The 15532-nt window shown below is 38.0% G+C and overlaps 1 protein-coding gene across 5 annotated transcripts; it reads right to left on the bottom strand.

Annotated features, from left to right (window-relative positions):
- Nucleotides 1-532: 532 nt before the first annotated feature.
- On the bottom strand, nucleotides 533-14593 carry ZNF800 (zinc finger protein 800). 5 transcript variants are annotated; one of them, XM_030469052.1, is made up of 5 exons: nucleotides 14446-14593; nucleotides 13617-13724; nucleotides 11285-11380; nucleotides 7429-7572; nucleotides 533-5135 (listed from the first exon to the last, which is right to left on the bottom strand). In XM_030469052.1, the coding sequence occupies exons 2-5, from the start codon at nucleotides 13675-13677 to the stop codon at nucleotides 3370-3372; spliced, it is 2067 nt and encodes a 688-aa protein (XP_030324912.1). In that variant the 5' UTR covers nucleotides 13678-13724; nucleotides 14446-14593; the 3' UTR covers nucleotides 533-3369. The 5 variants fall into 5 exon arrangements, with proteins under 5 accessions (XP_030324912.1, XP_030324911.1, XP_030324913.1 ...); XM_030469051.1 differs by having other exon boundaries at nucleotides 13617-13727; nucleotides 14446-14575; XM_030469053.1 differs by lacking the exon at nucleotides 14446-14593 and adding an exon at nucleotides 14181-14232 and having other exon boundaries at nucleotides 13617-13727.
- Nucleotides 14594-15532: the final 939 nt, after the last annotated feature.

Below are 15532 nucleotides of genomic sequence, written 5' to 3'. Positions count from 1 at the left end.
TTAGTTAAAATGCACTTAACATAAATAGCTTGATGTCTTCCTTTACAAAAGAATAAACGATGTTATGGCAGTTATTTTCTTATATTCACATCATAAAAAGATACAACATGAGATGGCCACCCAAATGATTTGCAATGCAAAACTAAGTAACCCTATTTTCCTATTAAAAAAATATCATAGCCTATCTACTGCAATATTAATATTCACTTTTGTTTTAAAAAGATCATAAAAACAACCTGCCCAGTTAAGGAAGAAATACCTTTACAAGGAACACAAAGCCAGTATAGCTTGTTTTCTAAAAATAGAGCAAGGGTCAGCCATCAGTGTGGAGAAATTTTCACTCCACAAGTGCCAAACTTTTAATAACATAAACCCCAAAACATTTATTACAACAGAATATTACAAACAACTAGTTTCAGCAATCAAAGAGTAAAACTTTACAAAAATGCAAATATTGTCATTTCTGAATGTGGAGCAACAGATATTCAAGGTTTACAAACACAACATCTTTCTGTTTATGCACACTTAAAAGTGATTTCCAGTCTGCTTTATTTTCCATCAAATACAGTACATATATCCAAACAAAAGCATGTACATTCAATATCAAACATTTTGAGCAACAGCTGCAGTCCAGTTCCCATTCACAGTATTTTTAGTGCAATGCACTAACAGGGCCAAATATTTCTCTATCCATAAAAGTATCTTTACTCCTGATCCTGTGATCAACATTTTTAGATATATTTTATACAAAAAGTATATATGAACACGAGGCACCTCCCTAAGTAAGGGAGTGAACATATATAAAAACATGGTATTTCTTCCGATGTACAATACCTTTCCAATTGTAGCAATTTGACACAAATCACTAAACATTTTCTAAAAAGTTAAACAAAAAAAAAAAACAAAACAAAACAACCAAAACAAAAACCCCAAACCACTGATGCATGAAACCTGCCAAGAATTACATAATGGTAGGCATGCTACTGTTTTACCAAAATCTTGATTCAAAGGTTAAAAAAAAAATTATCTAAAACATATTCCAAATTATACAAAGTCAAGTGCTACCTAGAGTGGTCATTCATGATCTTGAGAGAAAAAATATTTTTAGTTTCTCCCATACTATCCTCCCTTTTTAATTCATATTTAATGAAATAAGCTAACATTATAAGTGGTTGTGCAGATTGTCTGTCTATAATACATCAGCAAATATTCACTACCTTCATATTAACATTAGTGTGTTGATCTTTCAAAAACAACAACAACAACAAAAACACCTGCAACTATCATTAAAGTGCTTGTGAATATATTTTTTCTAATGGAAGAATAGAGGAATGTGGACATTCTCTTAAACTTCCAACATGTTTACAAAGTTTTCCTGTGAACCACATATGGAATAAAGATAGAGATCTTTGAAGCAACCTAAGCACAGTGAAATTCAGAATGTCCCAGAACTGGGAAATTAGTCAATACGAACAAGCTGATGTTATGGCAAATACTAAAAATTAGTACAATTCAGCCAATATATACTACATTTTTTGCTCTTATACATTCACTTGTAATAAATTTTTAAACAGTATGTACGATAACATTTGCCAAAATAGGGTATCAGAAAAAAGTTAGAGCTGTTCATCAGTTACTACCACTGGGAGGACCAGCATGCACGATGAGCTCTCTGAAAGTGATTTCCTAAACAAGGAACAAAAATCTTCCAAAGTTGCTGCTCATAAGCTTGCCTCTCTATTTTTTTTTCATTTCAGAAGGTTTGTTCTATACTGTGTCAAACCTCAAATGCATAGAGATAGCAGCTAATTTAGAAGCGCATGTGCATTTCAGCTACTTCATTACTTTGGGAGGAGGCACTATCCTACAAGCAGTCAGAATGGTTATTTGTTTGATAAAAATCCAGCTTATGAATATATTTCCTCCTTATAGTACCATTACCAAGATATTAGTGGTTTTAACAACAAACTGAAGTCTTTTTCATTCAAACAAACTCCAGACTTTCTGAACATCACTTGAACCTATCGGAGGAGAAATGGGAATAAGTACTTTGAGTTAACCCATGTAACTGTTTTAAATTACAAAACATAAATAGTTTATAAGGATAAATTTTTAATTCTTGATCAAAATGCAGAAGTCACTTCTCCTCTTAGATTCAGCATAACTTAGGGTCCAGCTCAGCTTTTTTTTATGTTCTCTCCCACTCAGCCAAGATTTCTTAGGAATTCATGAAAGCATAAGATTACAATATAAAATAGCTGGGTGGCACTTCACTATGAAAGCTGAACTCAAATCAAATTACATCCTGGGGAAAAACATTTTAGAGATGGAATACAGAACAAGGCACATTAATAGGTTTTCTTTTCACCAAATATGCTAGAAAGGTAATTATGAATAAGGTTGTTAAAAACTCTTAGGTATCACTACTGTCTCTCTTTATTAAGATTTTTTTGTACAATCCCCCAAGTCATCAGGCAGTCATTCTGAAATGCAAACTGACCACATACATAACTTCCTTTTTAAAAGGTTCCTTAAAAACAGACCATCTTAACATGAAGACTACAGAAAACTGAGAAATTAGGAATACAACCACTCCAAGTGTGAAAAATTTCCCAGAGTACCATATAAGCAGAAGTTTAGAAAATTCTTGGCCTTACAGGCTTAAAACAAAAATTCCTGAAGAAACTCAAACACTTGAAAAAATAAATTAGCAGAAGCCTCCAAACCCATGCTTACCATAAGCATTAAAAAGCAAATCCTAAATTTGATTATTTTAAAGGTGTTTGTAGGCACCTAACTTATACTGATTTTAAAATCAAATTACATTCCAAAAAACTGTTTTATGTCTTTTCATTGACAGGGCATAGGCAATAAACATTTAAAAAAGAAAAAAAATGCACACAATAATTCAAATGAGTTCATAGATTTTTTCTGTCAACAGCTTTTACTGTAGCACCTTTAGTATTTCTTCAACAGGGTCACAGAAAAGTTAATTAACAGGTTATGTTATTCAAATCAAAGTATGGTTAATTTTTAAAAATTACTATTTTAGAAATGTATGGATATTAGTTTGATCACAATAAATGCCTAAAAAGTTTAAAGAGTTGACTCAGTACAGCTTAATCTGCATCCTATTCCAACTTGCTACAATGACAAATTTGGAAATTAACTTTTCCAAAACACTAAAAACAAAGTTTAATAAACAAATTTGACATCTACCTTAGTATTTAAGCTGCTAAACCACAGAACCTATGGAAAAATATGTTTTCGGCAATAAATCAACAACAGCAAATGAAAGGTGATGGTTTTGTTTTGTTTTCTTAAAAAAAAAAAAATAAAAAAAGACAACATAACACTTTTTCTTTTTCCTCACCAGACAACAGCTTTAGATCTTGTACTTCTGCCTTTGGTTTTATTTTCTTCAGGTGAATGAGATACATTTGCTTTGTGGGTTTTCTTATGATGTTCCAGAAAAGCTTTTCTGGCAAAAGCTTTCCCACATTTATTGCATCGGTGCAGAGAGAAGTTTTTTGTTACTTTTACTTCAATGCCAACATCAGCTCCTTCATACTTTTTATTGGGAGAATTAGAGGTGACATCCTGTTTTGAAGCAATCTGTTTCGTTTCATCCCTCTGAGGGCCTCTTTTTGTCACCTTGTTTAGAACAAGATCGATTGGCTTTTTTATTGCTCTGATTTCTAAACTTGCAGTTATTTTCCCAAGGTAACGTGGTGATTTTTTATGAACTACAGTTATGTGCCTTATCACATCACGCTTGCGGCGTGTTTCGTAAGAGCAGAGTGGACACCTGTAGTATTTAACATAAATGTTATTTCCATCTGTGTGTAACTCAATGTGTTTTGTCAAGTTCTGTTTAGAAGTAAATTGGCGTTTACAGAGTTTACAGTAAAGCTGCTTGAAGTCAAAGCCAGCTGAAAGTTTTGGCTTCCTGGTTTTTTGCTGGCCACCTGCAGCAGATGCATTGGTTGATTTAGAGGTTGATTTAGCTGTTGATTTACAGGTTGATTTAGCGGTTGATTTAGAAGTTGATTTAGGGTTTTCAGGGTCCTGTTTAACTTTATTTTTCTGTGCTGACGGTGTGCTTTTTTTCTCATTTGAATGATTTGTTCCTTTTAATTCATTCTGTGGAGAAAGGGCAATGGAAGGGGGTGAAGGTTCTACAGAATCTGCTGGTTCAACTTTTACTTTTATTTCAGTGCCATTGGCAGTATTATTGGGTCCTTTCTCTCTTTTAGAGTTCTTTCCAGAAAGAGTTATCTTGTGAACAATTTGCATGTGCCTTTTCAGCATTATTTGTGAACTATATTTTCTCTTACACAGAAGGCATTTGCATGCAGTTAAATTGTATTCAGCCTTTGAAGACGACTTTTGTTTTCGGGTCTTAAAAGATTTTTTAGCAGAAGCTGTATCCAAGAACAAAGGTTGCCCAGGCTTTGTAGCTATATCAGGAGTAATGGAATCCCTTCTTAATCCTCTATGAACTTCATCAAAATGCCTCCTTACGTTGGCTTTTGTAGCAAATGATTTATAACATACAGGACAACTTCTACCTAATGTTACAAGAACATTCTTATTCCGTCCTTTTGCAATGCACTGGTTTGGTTTCTTTTTTGTTTCTATGTATTTCTTGAGCTCTTCCATCTTTTTTTTGTGCACTTTTCGAATGTGCCGGCGTACACTGCGTCTGGAATGAAATTCTTTCCTACAAAGGCAACATATCAGCTGGTGCCCAAAATCAGAATTATCCAGAGTGTCCAACTCAGGATTTACAGCTGGAGGCTGTTCTTCAGGAGTAGGTATCACCTTGTTCATAACAGGATCAGCAGGAGGCAATTCTACAGTCTCCCCAGCTAGGACCAAGGCTGGAGCTGCAACAGTCTTGGTTTGCTCAGTGCTGGGTTCCTGTGTCTGTACTGGGGCTTGATCAGGGTTATTACTGCTTTCTAGGTTCTCAGCTGGGCTATCAGTCCTTGATACGTATTGAAATACAGCATTTTGATTAGTCTCTATAGGTTCCAATTTAATTACATATTCTTGCTTATCTACCCTTGGGTAGATTGCTTCCAGGAGGTCATTTATGGCTTGACTCTGTTTATCATGTATATCCGGGAGATCTGTGAAAAGAGGCGAAGGTATTTTTTCATTATTTCATAACTTCAAATTATTTACATTCCAAAGTATTTTTTATCACTCTGTCAATTTATTCAAATTTGAACAAATCCCATATTTGTACTATTTTTCTGACAATTTTACTTAGAGATTGAGTAATCATTTTTATTACATGAGTACATGGGACTTTTTTATTAAAGGCCAATGGTGGAAGTACATCCTTCTAGTGTGTTAATGTGAAAGTGATCTAAACTGAAAATTAGTTTGCCTGGAATTAACCTGTTCTTAAAATCTGTATCAGTTGCAAAAATAATGGCATACAATGGAGGCTGTCCTGTAAGTGAGAAACTAAGCCCAAAGTATCATTAGAAACTGATTTTCATACTGTTGGAAACAGATGTTCTCATCACAGAAGCCTAATTCTGGAAATAAGCTCTTCTCTGAGAATTCTGAACTGTCCTTAAGAAAGAATTAAACATCTGTGTAACCTGAGCACTGATAAAAGGTATAAGTAGATTAAGAGAGAACTTAAATTCTGGGGTAGGGAAAGCTTTTAGTAATGCCAAAGCAGTAATAGGCTCAGTGACACAGTACGATAGTAAATGCTAAGGACAGGAAAAATTTAGGGGAAAAAAATTGTACTCGTTTCTCCTGAGCCAAATTACTTCAAGAAAGAATAGCTTCACTGAGGTTCACCAAAGGTTCATCCTGTGCTCCTTCCTGATAATGAGCTGAAGCAGACTTAAAAAGCAAGCAAGAAGGACACAAGGATTTTCCGTGTTTGTCTACTGCTAAATTTCTCCAGCTGAAGTTTACCTTTAAGGTACTGTTTTAATACACCTGATTTCCAAAAAGTTTATTCAAATGGTTTTTTTAGCATTTATATTCTTGGCTCCCACAATATTAAGCAGTGAGAAACTGAGATGATACAGTTCAAAATTATCCACAATGATTTGAAGATGTGATTCCTGGTAGCAGTTAATGAGCAACCCACACCTGGTCAGCACTGCTCCTTCCACACTACCAGCAATATATGAAAAGATTGTCAGCACAAGAACTACGACATTTTGTTGCTTGGTACCCCATCTTTTAACACTGAATTTTTAACACCTTTTGCAGTCAGTTTCAAATGGGATTACCTATACAATTTTTATCAAGGCTAAAAAGTCCTTCCTATTTTATAGCACCTTTTCAGACCATTTAATGAGTACACTAACATCTAAAAATGTCAAGAGAGAACAGGTTTTGGAATTTTTCACTGTAAGGATGCTGAATTTCATTCCTTTCTCTTGTTCAGTATTTTTTATTGCATTTATTGAAAAAGCCACACCCCTTTATTCAGTAATCAGATTCAATTTTATATAAAACTTAAGAATTTTTACTTTTTTATTCAGACTACGTAGTTGTATTCTCTTCATTTGCACCCATCCTAGTGAACAGTGGGGGAAGCTAGCCAGCCAATTAAACATCAGGAGCTGGACAGGAATTCTTTACTCAAGTTATTCTTATTTTGCTCAGAAGCTTTTACATCCAAGTCAGATGCACCTATAGCCTTTCCTTGGAACTCCAAATCACCCCTTTTCACAAAGAAGCTCCAAAACTCTCTGCAACTAGCCAACCACATTCATTTAAGGAAGGTATCAGTACTAGTTTTTATACCACCTCCTCCACAGCACTAGCTGGTACAATGTAGGAAAGGAATTGTCTACATAAATCTGCTGGTTCCTAATTTTTGAAATATTGAGGCAGGATGGCATTAATCAAGAAAGAAAAACCCTTTTTGCACCCATGTTGATATAGTGAAGAGATAATTGATTACCAAGTATAGGGGAAGATTATGAATACTGATCCAAGTCACTTTATGGGACCCAGCTGAAGTCTATCAGGGTTACACTGATTTAACAGTGAAAAGCCTTGTTAGATCCACACTTTTCTATGAGATTCCTTTCCTAGTACTTCTGTACCCTTTCCAGTATCTTACACAGTAAAGAGGGAAAGATGGGAAAGAAAAAGGGGAGAATGGAATAAAAAAATTAAAGTGACACTCTTCATTCAAAGGCAGAACATATAAACTAGCTATCAAGTAATGACATTGGCAGGGGTCTCAACTATTAATGCATGTTAAGTCATTGCTGTAGCTTTACTACCATAAAAGTGATCTACCCGTGTTACTACTGAAATTTAATTTCACTTCTTTTTTAGCATTGTGTTTCTGGTGGGTTTGTATAAAGGGTATAAAAAAAATAGTTTCTCAACTTCAAGATAGCTTTACTAAATATTTCAATTAGCAAGACTTACTATCATCCATCTGGAGACTTGGAGGACAATAGAACTTTTTATGAGTAATTAAATTTGGTAATCCTCTGAAGAGACTTCGGCATAATTTACACTCAAAAATGGTGTCCACATCTTTTAACAAGATATGTTTAAGTTGTTTAGTTCCTGCAATAAAAGAAACATTACACTCAAGGAAGGTTTTCTGTTCATCTTTTAATTCACATTATCCCATGATAGTGGAAACACATTAAAACATGAACATTAAAACCACATTTTATCTGGTTTTAATGCTATTTCATTGTAAAGACTAATGGCTAACATTAGGCAGGAGCCCATATTACACTATATGGTTATGCAATGCAATTGCCAACAGGAAAGAATAAGCACCTAGAGCTTTTTTTGTTTTTTTTAAGTTCATCCAACAAGTGCAAGGGAAGCAAGATATGTACAGCTATATCACATAAAAACAGCACCCAGCAAGGCAAAAATATTAGAGCATATAATAAAACAAAGAGAATAACTAACAGTTCAAGAAATGTTGCTACATCTAGATATCTGACCTAAGATCAAGATGCTTAGGAAAAAAAGTAGAACTGTAAACATATTTTCAACATGCTGGAAGGCAAATACATATAATTTGTCAGAAATTTTTCTATTAAATCAAAGGTAATATGAGAAAATGTGTAGGTTTTCCAGACTATTATACATTGTATATTCCAAAACAAAAAAAAAAAAAACAAACAAAAAAAACAACAAACAAAAAAAAAACACACACACAAAACCAACAACCCACAAAAATACAGTTTGCTTTGGCACTGTTGATGTATTCCAATCCCTGTCTTGCTTAAACATCTAAAGGATTCTGAGTTTAAGTTATACTTCAGACCCACTCCTTCACTCCTCATGTCATGAAAACTACGAATGTCATGTCTACAGTTAGCAATAGATTACTGAATGATTAATACTTACCCACTCTAAGTTGGAGAAAACCACTAGCTAACCAAATTCAGCTAATTTTTCTATCCTGATTAATTCTTACCATGGCATAAGTCAAAATGAATCAAAATTAGACAAACAAGCAAAAATATAATGAAACTGAACTAAGAAGAAATAATACCAGACAACTATGGAACATCATCAAGACATCCTTCGAGCTCAAATAGATGTTCAAATTTTCTGTCATCACAAATACTCCTCTTAAGAATCCCTTTTAAAAATCAAACTTGGAGACGCTCTGCAGAACTGTTTCCCAAATAAAATTCTTTCAAATCCTAGTAATTTCGTAACAACTACTGGTTCTTCAATACAAATGGGCCCTACCAAGGCAATTTTTTATTTCTTGGTGTAATAGTAGTACTATAAAATTTTTACAACCGAGTTTTAGGAAAGCACAGTGTCTTCTCACATTTCAGCCACTGCTTATGAATGAGACCCAAACTTAACTACTTGAGGCTACCATCCAGTTTCTGTTCCCTCCTGCCTTTCCCAATTTGTAACCCAAGCCTTCTGTGTTTTCCTCTCACTACTCTCTTCTCAATTGTTACTAACTTCATCTTAATCTGACCTCCATTTTTACAAACAGGCTACTGGACAAACATTTAGATTCATGGAAAACTCCATTTTTAATAATTGTACACAGTTCCCCCAAAAGCAAATTGTCTACTTAGATCTCACTAACCAATACCTCAGTTTCTGCATATAAAGGAAATCACTGATCACTGACAAAAACCCAGCTGAACAAACTGCTGCATTTAGATAAAATTCTGGTAAGATATCAAACTGTAACTCAGACAAAAGGCCTTCAGTTTAGTGACAGCACACAATAAATAAAAATGTGGCCATGCTGTTGATGATCCCAGCCACACACCCCCCCTCTGAAACAACAGGAAAAAAATAATCTAATTCACTATTTCACAGTCAAGAGACAGACAGGTCCCCCATTCTCTCTCTGTTATACTGATAGTTCCATCTTTCTCCATACAGAACTGAAATGGTTTTGTTTAATCTAAATTATTTGGCTTAAGAATTCCTGTGTGAGACTGAAGGATTTATGACATTCTGAAAGGTCAGACTGGATGACATGGTAGTCACCCTGGCTTTACACCTTCCTTAAACAACCACAAAGCTTTTCATTGATGGGAATAAAAAAATTGACTGGTCCTTTTGAATTAAATTGTAGACCTTTGTGAACTTTTAGAAACAGCAAATAAGTTTAAACCATGCACTGGTTTGTGGACATGGAAGGCAAAGAAAAGAACATGCATATCTGCATCTCTCACCAACTGTGTACTATGGCAGCACACAGCCTTCTGCCAGCATATGCTGCCTCCAGCTTACTGAAGCCTTCTCAGCTTCATAGTTACATTTAATCAGGCAGGTGATACTTTGTGAAATTCTGCTAATATTTGCAAATGATGAAGCTAGAATAACATCTGTGGCACAGAATCCATACAGAACATTGGTTATTACAAATAGTGCTCTGGCAGAAATACCAAAATTTAAGCCTTTAGCAAGAAAAAACAAAAAAAATAAACCTAGATTCAAATTCTTCTGTTATTCTTAACACTATGGATGGCAGAAACTTACATAACCATGGACAATACTCTGGATTTAATCTCTATTTTTCACTACAAGAAAAATAGTTTCTTCCCATAACAAAATGTTGCTTATTCAAAACTAACCAGTAAAATTTTGGTCCAATTCCTTCTGCCTTCTGCCCCATTTGTAAGCTATCAATTTAACACCTGTCAGTGAAAACAGGGCCTGTATTGATAGGACAAGGGGTAATGGTTGTAAACTCTAAGAGGGTAGATTTAGATTAGATATTAAGGAAGACATTTTTTATAATGAGTATTGAAACACTGAACAGGCTGCCCAGAGAGATGGCAGAAGCCCCATTCCTATTCAAGGTCAAGTTTGGTGGGGCTCTGAGCAACCCGATGATGTCTGCTCATTGCCAGGGGTGTTGAACTAAATGAGCTTTGAAGGTCCCTTCTAAACAGCCCAGACACAAAGTACTTGCAACTAGTTTGTGCTACTACTTGTAGAGATTCCACTAATATGCTTCAAACAGAGGAAACTTTTCACACATACCCAAGGCAAATTCATCCTAGCAAACTGTTTATAAAAGTCTTCCTTCTTGTTACAAGTTGTTTGAATGCAAGAAGAACATAAACTTAATATTCTACATTCTACAAGATTCATCTTGGACATGTATCTGGTTAGAGAGCAGCACTTATATATATATATATGTATATATATATATATATGTGTGAAATGTTCCATGGATAAAACAGTTGTGGAAAAATCTAGAAACATCTAGGTAGTAGCATTAAGTATACTGCTTTAATTTTTGTAGTAAGTGCTGTGTTCTTGCACCAAGGGTTGTGAAAATAAAATATTTAGTTTGCCATATAAGAAATACAGAAACCTCTACACTAAAAAATATTCAAGGTTTCAGTCATCCCTGGCATGCTTACCCAAATGCTCTGTTACTCTTAGGTTCTTTGCTATGTATTGCAACTCCAGAAACTAATCAGGAAACAAATGTCACATGATAAAGCAATACTAAAAGTTAAAAGTAAACACTAAATTCTCATGATCTCAGGAGTTGTAAGATTAACTCATTATCAGCAGCAGTGGGAGGTGACAAAGCAGAAAAACAAATTGATTTTTTATATTTTTGAAGGATGACAATACAGCAGGAGCTGTATCTTCCTTACTTCACAGGAAAACCCTTATTAAAAGAACCAGCACCTAATACCAAAAACCTACAAATATGTCAAAGCCAAGTGCTGGGGTTTTTTTAATATACTGCATACATGTAACTTTTATAACAAGGCAATAAACTTCTTAGGAGCCAGGCATAGTTTCATACCTGATCGAAAACACTCAATGATTTGCTGAATACCAGATTTTGATGTTTGCAGAGGCTGCTGTAATAATGGAGGATCACCAGGTTCCAACAGATGCACTGAAATACAAAAAAGGATAATAACCTATCAGAGAACACTGAGATTATGCTTATTAAGTTATGCAGTAAACTTGTGCACATGCAGTAAACTAGTTAAAAATAAAGACCAGGGCTACAGTAAAGTTGTCTTACTCAGAAGTTTTCACTGACACCAGATTACATAACAGCCCATAATGGATTTTCCAGCCATAATACCTCTAAGAGTTTGCTGTCATTCAGATTATTTAAAGAAAATACTCAAAGCTATGTGTATCAAACACAAAACAAAAAAAAATATATATATGTATATAACTATACATAAGAAAACTGACTCATTAGAAATTCTACCAATTAAATAAATTCTCCAGAACTATCTACTTGACTCCCATCATTCAAACCAAAACACATGGACAAAAAAAATTACCAAATAGTGCACTTCACAGATTACCATGTTATTTTGACAATGAATACACTCCTTAGCACTGAATCCAAATATAAAGTACCAATGGTCAGGAAAAAAAGCACAAGTTATATATACCAAAACTAGCCACTATAGTCTTTTGTAACCAGTAGAACCACATTCAAGAAATGCTCCTGCGTCAAGCAAACTGCTGAAGTAACACCTTATTTCTGAAGTTTAATTCCACATTAAACTTTGCAAAATCTATTGAAATTTAAGCATTTACTGATCAGAATGATTATCAGTTAAATATGCCGTATTTATGCATATGAAAATTAATAACATTCTATTGCTGTACATGCATAAGGCAATAAAGCTTTGTCCAGAGACAAAACCAAATTTAAATTAATAAGAGCACTTAGTAGCAAAATCATTAGTTAGTTCTTCTTGTTGATTTCTCATTGACAAAATAACCAGTTTTGTAGTACATAAATTGTTTCCTGCCTTATCCATTTGATTTGGCATTTAACCCCACTGTAAGGTTTGCATTTCTAAACTAAGCACTGAACATATTAATGGAATTATTTTTAATACAGAGCAGTAGAGCTATAGTGTAAACTATGTAGAGACATTAAATGCAAACAGATCAAACACTTTTTGACAGCTGTTCTAAATGACGTAAGGTTATAAATAAATTCAAGCTGAAAAGAACATCAGAAAGAAAACCAGTCTAAGAAAAGAATGATAGAAGGAACACTCCACCCAACCACGCTGGCCCCATAATATACTATTATATATACAAGCACATAACAACCATTACAAATCAGCTAATCGTTTGGGGATCTCTAACACAATGACATATTGTATTCTACTAGCCTATGCCCTATTCTTCAAAATAGTATATTTTGGTTTGCATACTGCCTCTAATATGCATGTGCAACACCCACTGACATCAAGAGGAGTGACATACACGAAGCAGACAACACATCGCTGTTATTTCGAAGACAAGAAAAGTATTTTAGCCTTTCTAAAGCTTTATAACAACTCAAATCCACTTCATCTTAAACACAAAGGCATGGTTCTACTAGCTGAACATTATCTACTCCCAAACTACATTTAATTAAAGGAGCATTATCAAAGTTGCCATGCTCATGTTTTCAACTGCTAATTCCCCAAGCTGATGCCTTTCTTTTCAAAACAGAAGCAAAAGTATCTAAATAACAAACACTACAATATGGCAACAAGAAAGGAACCATATTTCATTTTAGGCTACCAATTATAACAATTGCAGAACAATTACAAAAAAATCTTGAAAGTTGGCTGAACCTTCAAAGTATGCACTATACTTTCCACTGATGGCATCTTCCATGGAATGCAAATAAACATTTTAGGGTATTTTAGGACTTCGGGGTTTTTTCCTTCTCTGAAAACAAGACCTTTCAGTTCATCAGAGCCCACAAGAGGAAATGCAAAGGAAAAACATAAATAGCGAATACAAGAATACAAGAGATTGCCAAAAACATGTTTGCAAAAAAAGTGAAAGTATTATGCTTTCTGGAAACAAAAAGACCAGTGGTTTTACATAACTTCTTGCCCTCCTCTGCTCACTGCATACAGTTGCTGTTTGGTGTTTGGTTAGGCATTCTCCAACAATTGAGAAATTCTGGAAATAATTCTAAAATGACAGCTCATGAAAAAAGAAGCAAACCAAAAAGCAAACATTTCCAAATAAAATTAATGATCTTTATTTATCCAAAACTGTCACTAACGATGCACATCTGCAACATCACAGCAGTTTCCTCAAGCTTTTAAAGAAGGAAATAAGTAAAACAGCCAAAGCATCACACACCACTGTACCTTGCTCACAGCACCCATGGTGATGGTGGTCAGTCTGACAACACTTGTCCCTTAGAGGCATTTTCCGCGTGCACAACTTACTTTCCTTCTACATCCAGCTGCTGGGTTCTGCTGAAATAAGCAATTTAACTGTCACCCCCGAGGAACGGGCTGCTCAGAGCAGCGCGAAGCTCTCACGCCCACTTCCTCCAGGGGCCCCGCCAGGGCAGGCCGGGAGTCAGCGGCACCCTCCGCGCAGGAGAAAGTTTCCATTGTTTACCGCAGGTCTCACAACGCCCTCTGCAACGGCCGCTGCGCCGGGCCCGCCCGCACCGCTCCGCTGCCTCCCTCCCGCAGGGCCCCGCCACCCAGCGCGGCCCGGCCCGGTCCCCCTCGGCCACCAGCGCCCGGCCGGCCGCCACCTGCGCCTCGGCCGGAGGAGGAGAAGCCTCTGCCTCCACCAGCCCAGCCAGCCCAGCCGCCTGGCCCCTCGCCCCCTCAGCGGGCGGCTACCGCCACCCCGCTCTCCCGCCGCCCCTCGCCGCGCTCCGTCCGCCCCTCCAACCCCTCCTCCCGCAGCCCCACCGCCGGGACGCCGTCCCTCAGCTCCCAAGGGACCGGGGGAAAAAGCTACGTCCCCAAGAGCCAGCGGCTTTAGCCCTCCCGCCTCCGGGCCGGCCGCCCCCCGCGGCGCTGCCGGAGCAGCCGCCAGAGACGGTCGCGCCCGCCGCCCCGCCACGCGCGAGCCTGGGCAGGGAGGGGCGAGCGTCCGGCAGGTGACAGCGGGCGCTGAACGCCGCCGTCGGGAGAAGGAGGGAGCGGCGGGCGGGAGGGCGCGGCGAGCCCCTACCTGGGAGTGGACGGACAACTTCCCCCTCCCCGAATAAAACTTTATTCTCCCCTGTCCCGCCACAGCGGCGGCCGCTGACCCCGGAGCCGGATGGGCACAGGGGCAGGAAGTGACTGCGGCCGTGGCGGCGAGGGGCTCCGCACTGCGCAGGCGCCTCTCCAGCCGCTCCTCCCGCCCGGGCAGCACAGGTGCCGGGCGGGGGCACGCGGTGGCCGTTGGGGGGCCCAGCCCAGTCCGGCCGGGTCCGGCCCGGCCCGGCCTGGCCCATCCCAGGTCGGCTCGGGAGGTGGTGGCGGACTGTGGCGGGACGGCGCGGTTGGGCCGTCCTGCTCCAGGGGAGCCACAGGGACAGCCTGAGGCGGACCGGCTCGCTGCGGGGGTTAAACTGCCGCGGAGAGGCCTGGGCGGGCGGCGGGAACCGGCGTCTTCCTTGTTCCCTACGGGATGAAAGGATCGCCGCTGATCTGTGCCCACGACGGCGATGTGCGGGACCGGTGCCCGGACACCCGTGGGAGTCTGGGCTGTTTTATTACAGTTCGAAAAGAACAAACCAAAACCCAAGAAACTAATCACCAATCGTTCTTGTAAATTCACCATGATAAAGAATAGATGAATGTGAAAACACCTGAAGGAAACACTTACTTTCTGAGAGGGAATTGCGTGATGCGTGTTCCAAATACTGGCAAGTGGATACTGCAGTGAATGGCCGGGCAGCTGGTGACACTGATACTTTTCCAGGAGGTGTCTGCTTTGTCCTACACTCTTACAGTGCACCTCTCTTTAAGTAGATGGGGTTGGTGAAAAGGTAATTGATTTTTGACACAGGAAAGGATGTGAGTCAGTAGTCTTCCACTTCGGGAAAAGCTGGCATTTAAAGAAAACCATTTGTAAGAAAATAAATGGAATAAGCACATCATTACAGAAAAAGTGTCGAGTGATTGTACAAACAGGGAAACGATGTGTTTAGCTAAGTGGTAGAATGTCTTCTTGATGGAGGTGGGATAAACAGTTTCAGACTTGGTCAAATCTACTGTCCATGTTAGAATAAGATGTCCTACTAGCACTTTTTCTCAGACCAGCCACTGAG

This window comes from Calypte anna, chromosome 1 (assembly GCF_003957555.1).
Source record: "Calypte anna isolate BGI_N300 chromosome 1, bCalAnn1_v1.p, whole genome shotgun sequence".
Lineage (NCBI taxonomy): Eukaryota > Metazoa > Chordata > Aves > Apodiformes > Trochilidae > Calypte > Calypte anna.
Note: the sequence above shows the minus strand (reverse complement) of the source record. Positions and strands in the feature narration are given on the sequence as shown.

Coding starts and splice junctions, on each gene's coding strand:
- ZNF800 (XM_030469052.1), bottom strand. CDS start 13,677: ATGCCTCTAAGGGACAAGTGTTGTCAGACTGACCACCATCACCATGGG. Junction 11,381..13,616: donor CCATGGGTGCTGTGAGCAAG/GTACAGTGGTGT, acceptor TTTGTATTTCAG/TGCATCTGTTGGAACCTGGT. Junction 5,136..7,428: donor AAGTCTCCAGATGGATGATA/GTAAGTCTTGCT, acceptor CTCTTTTCACAG/ATCTCCCGGATATACATGAT.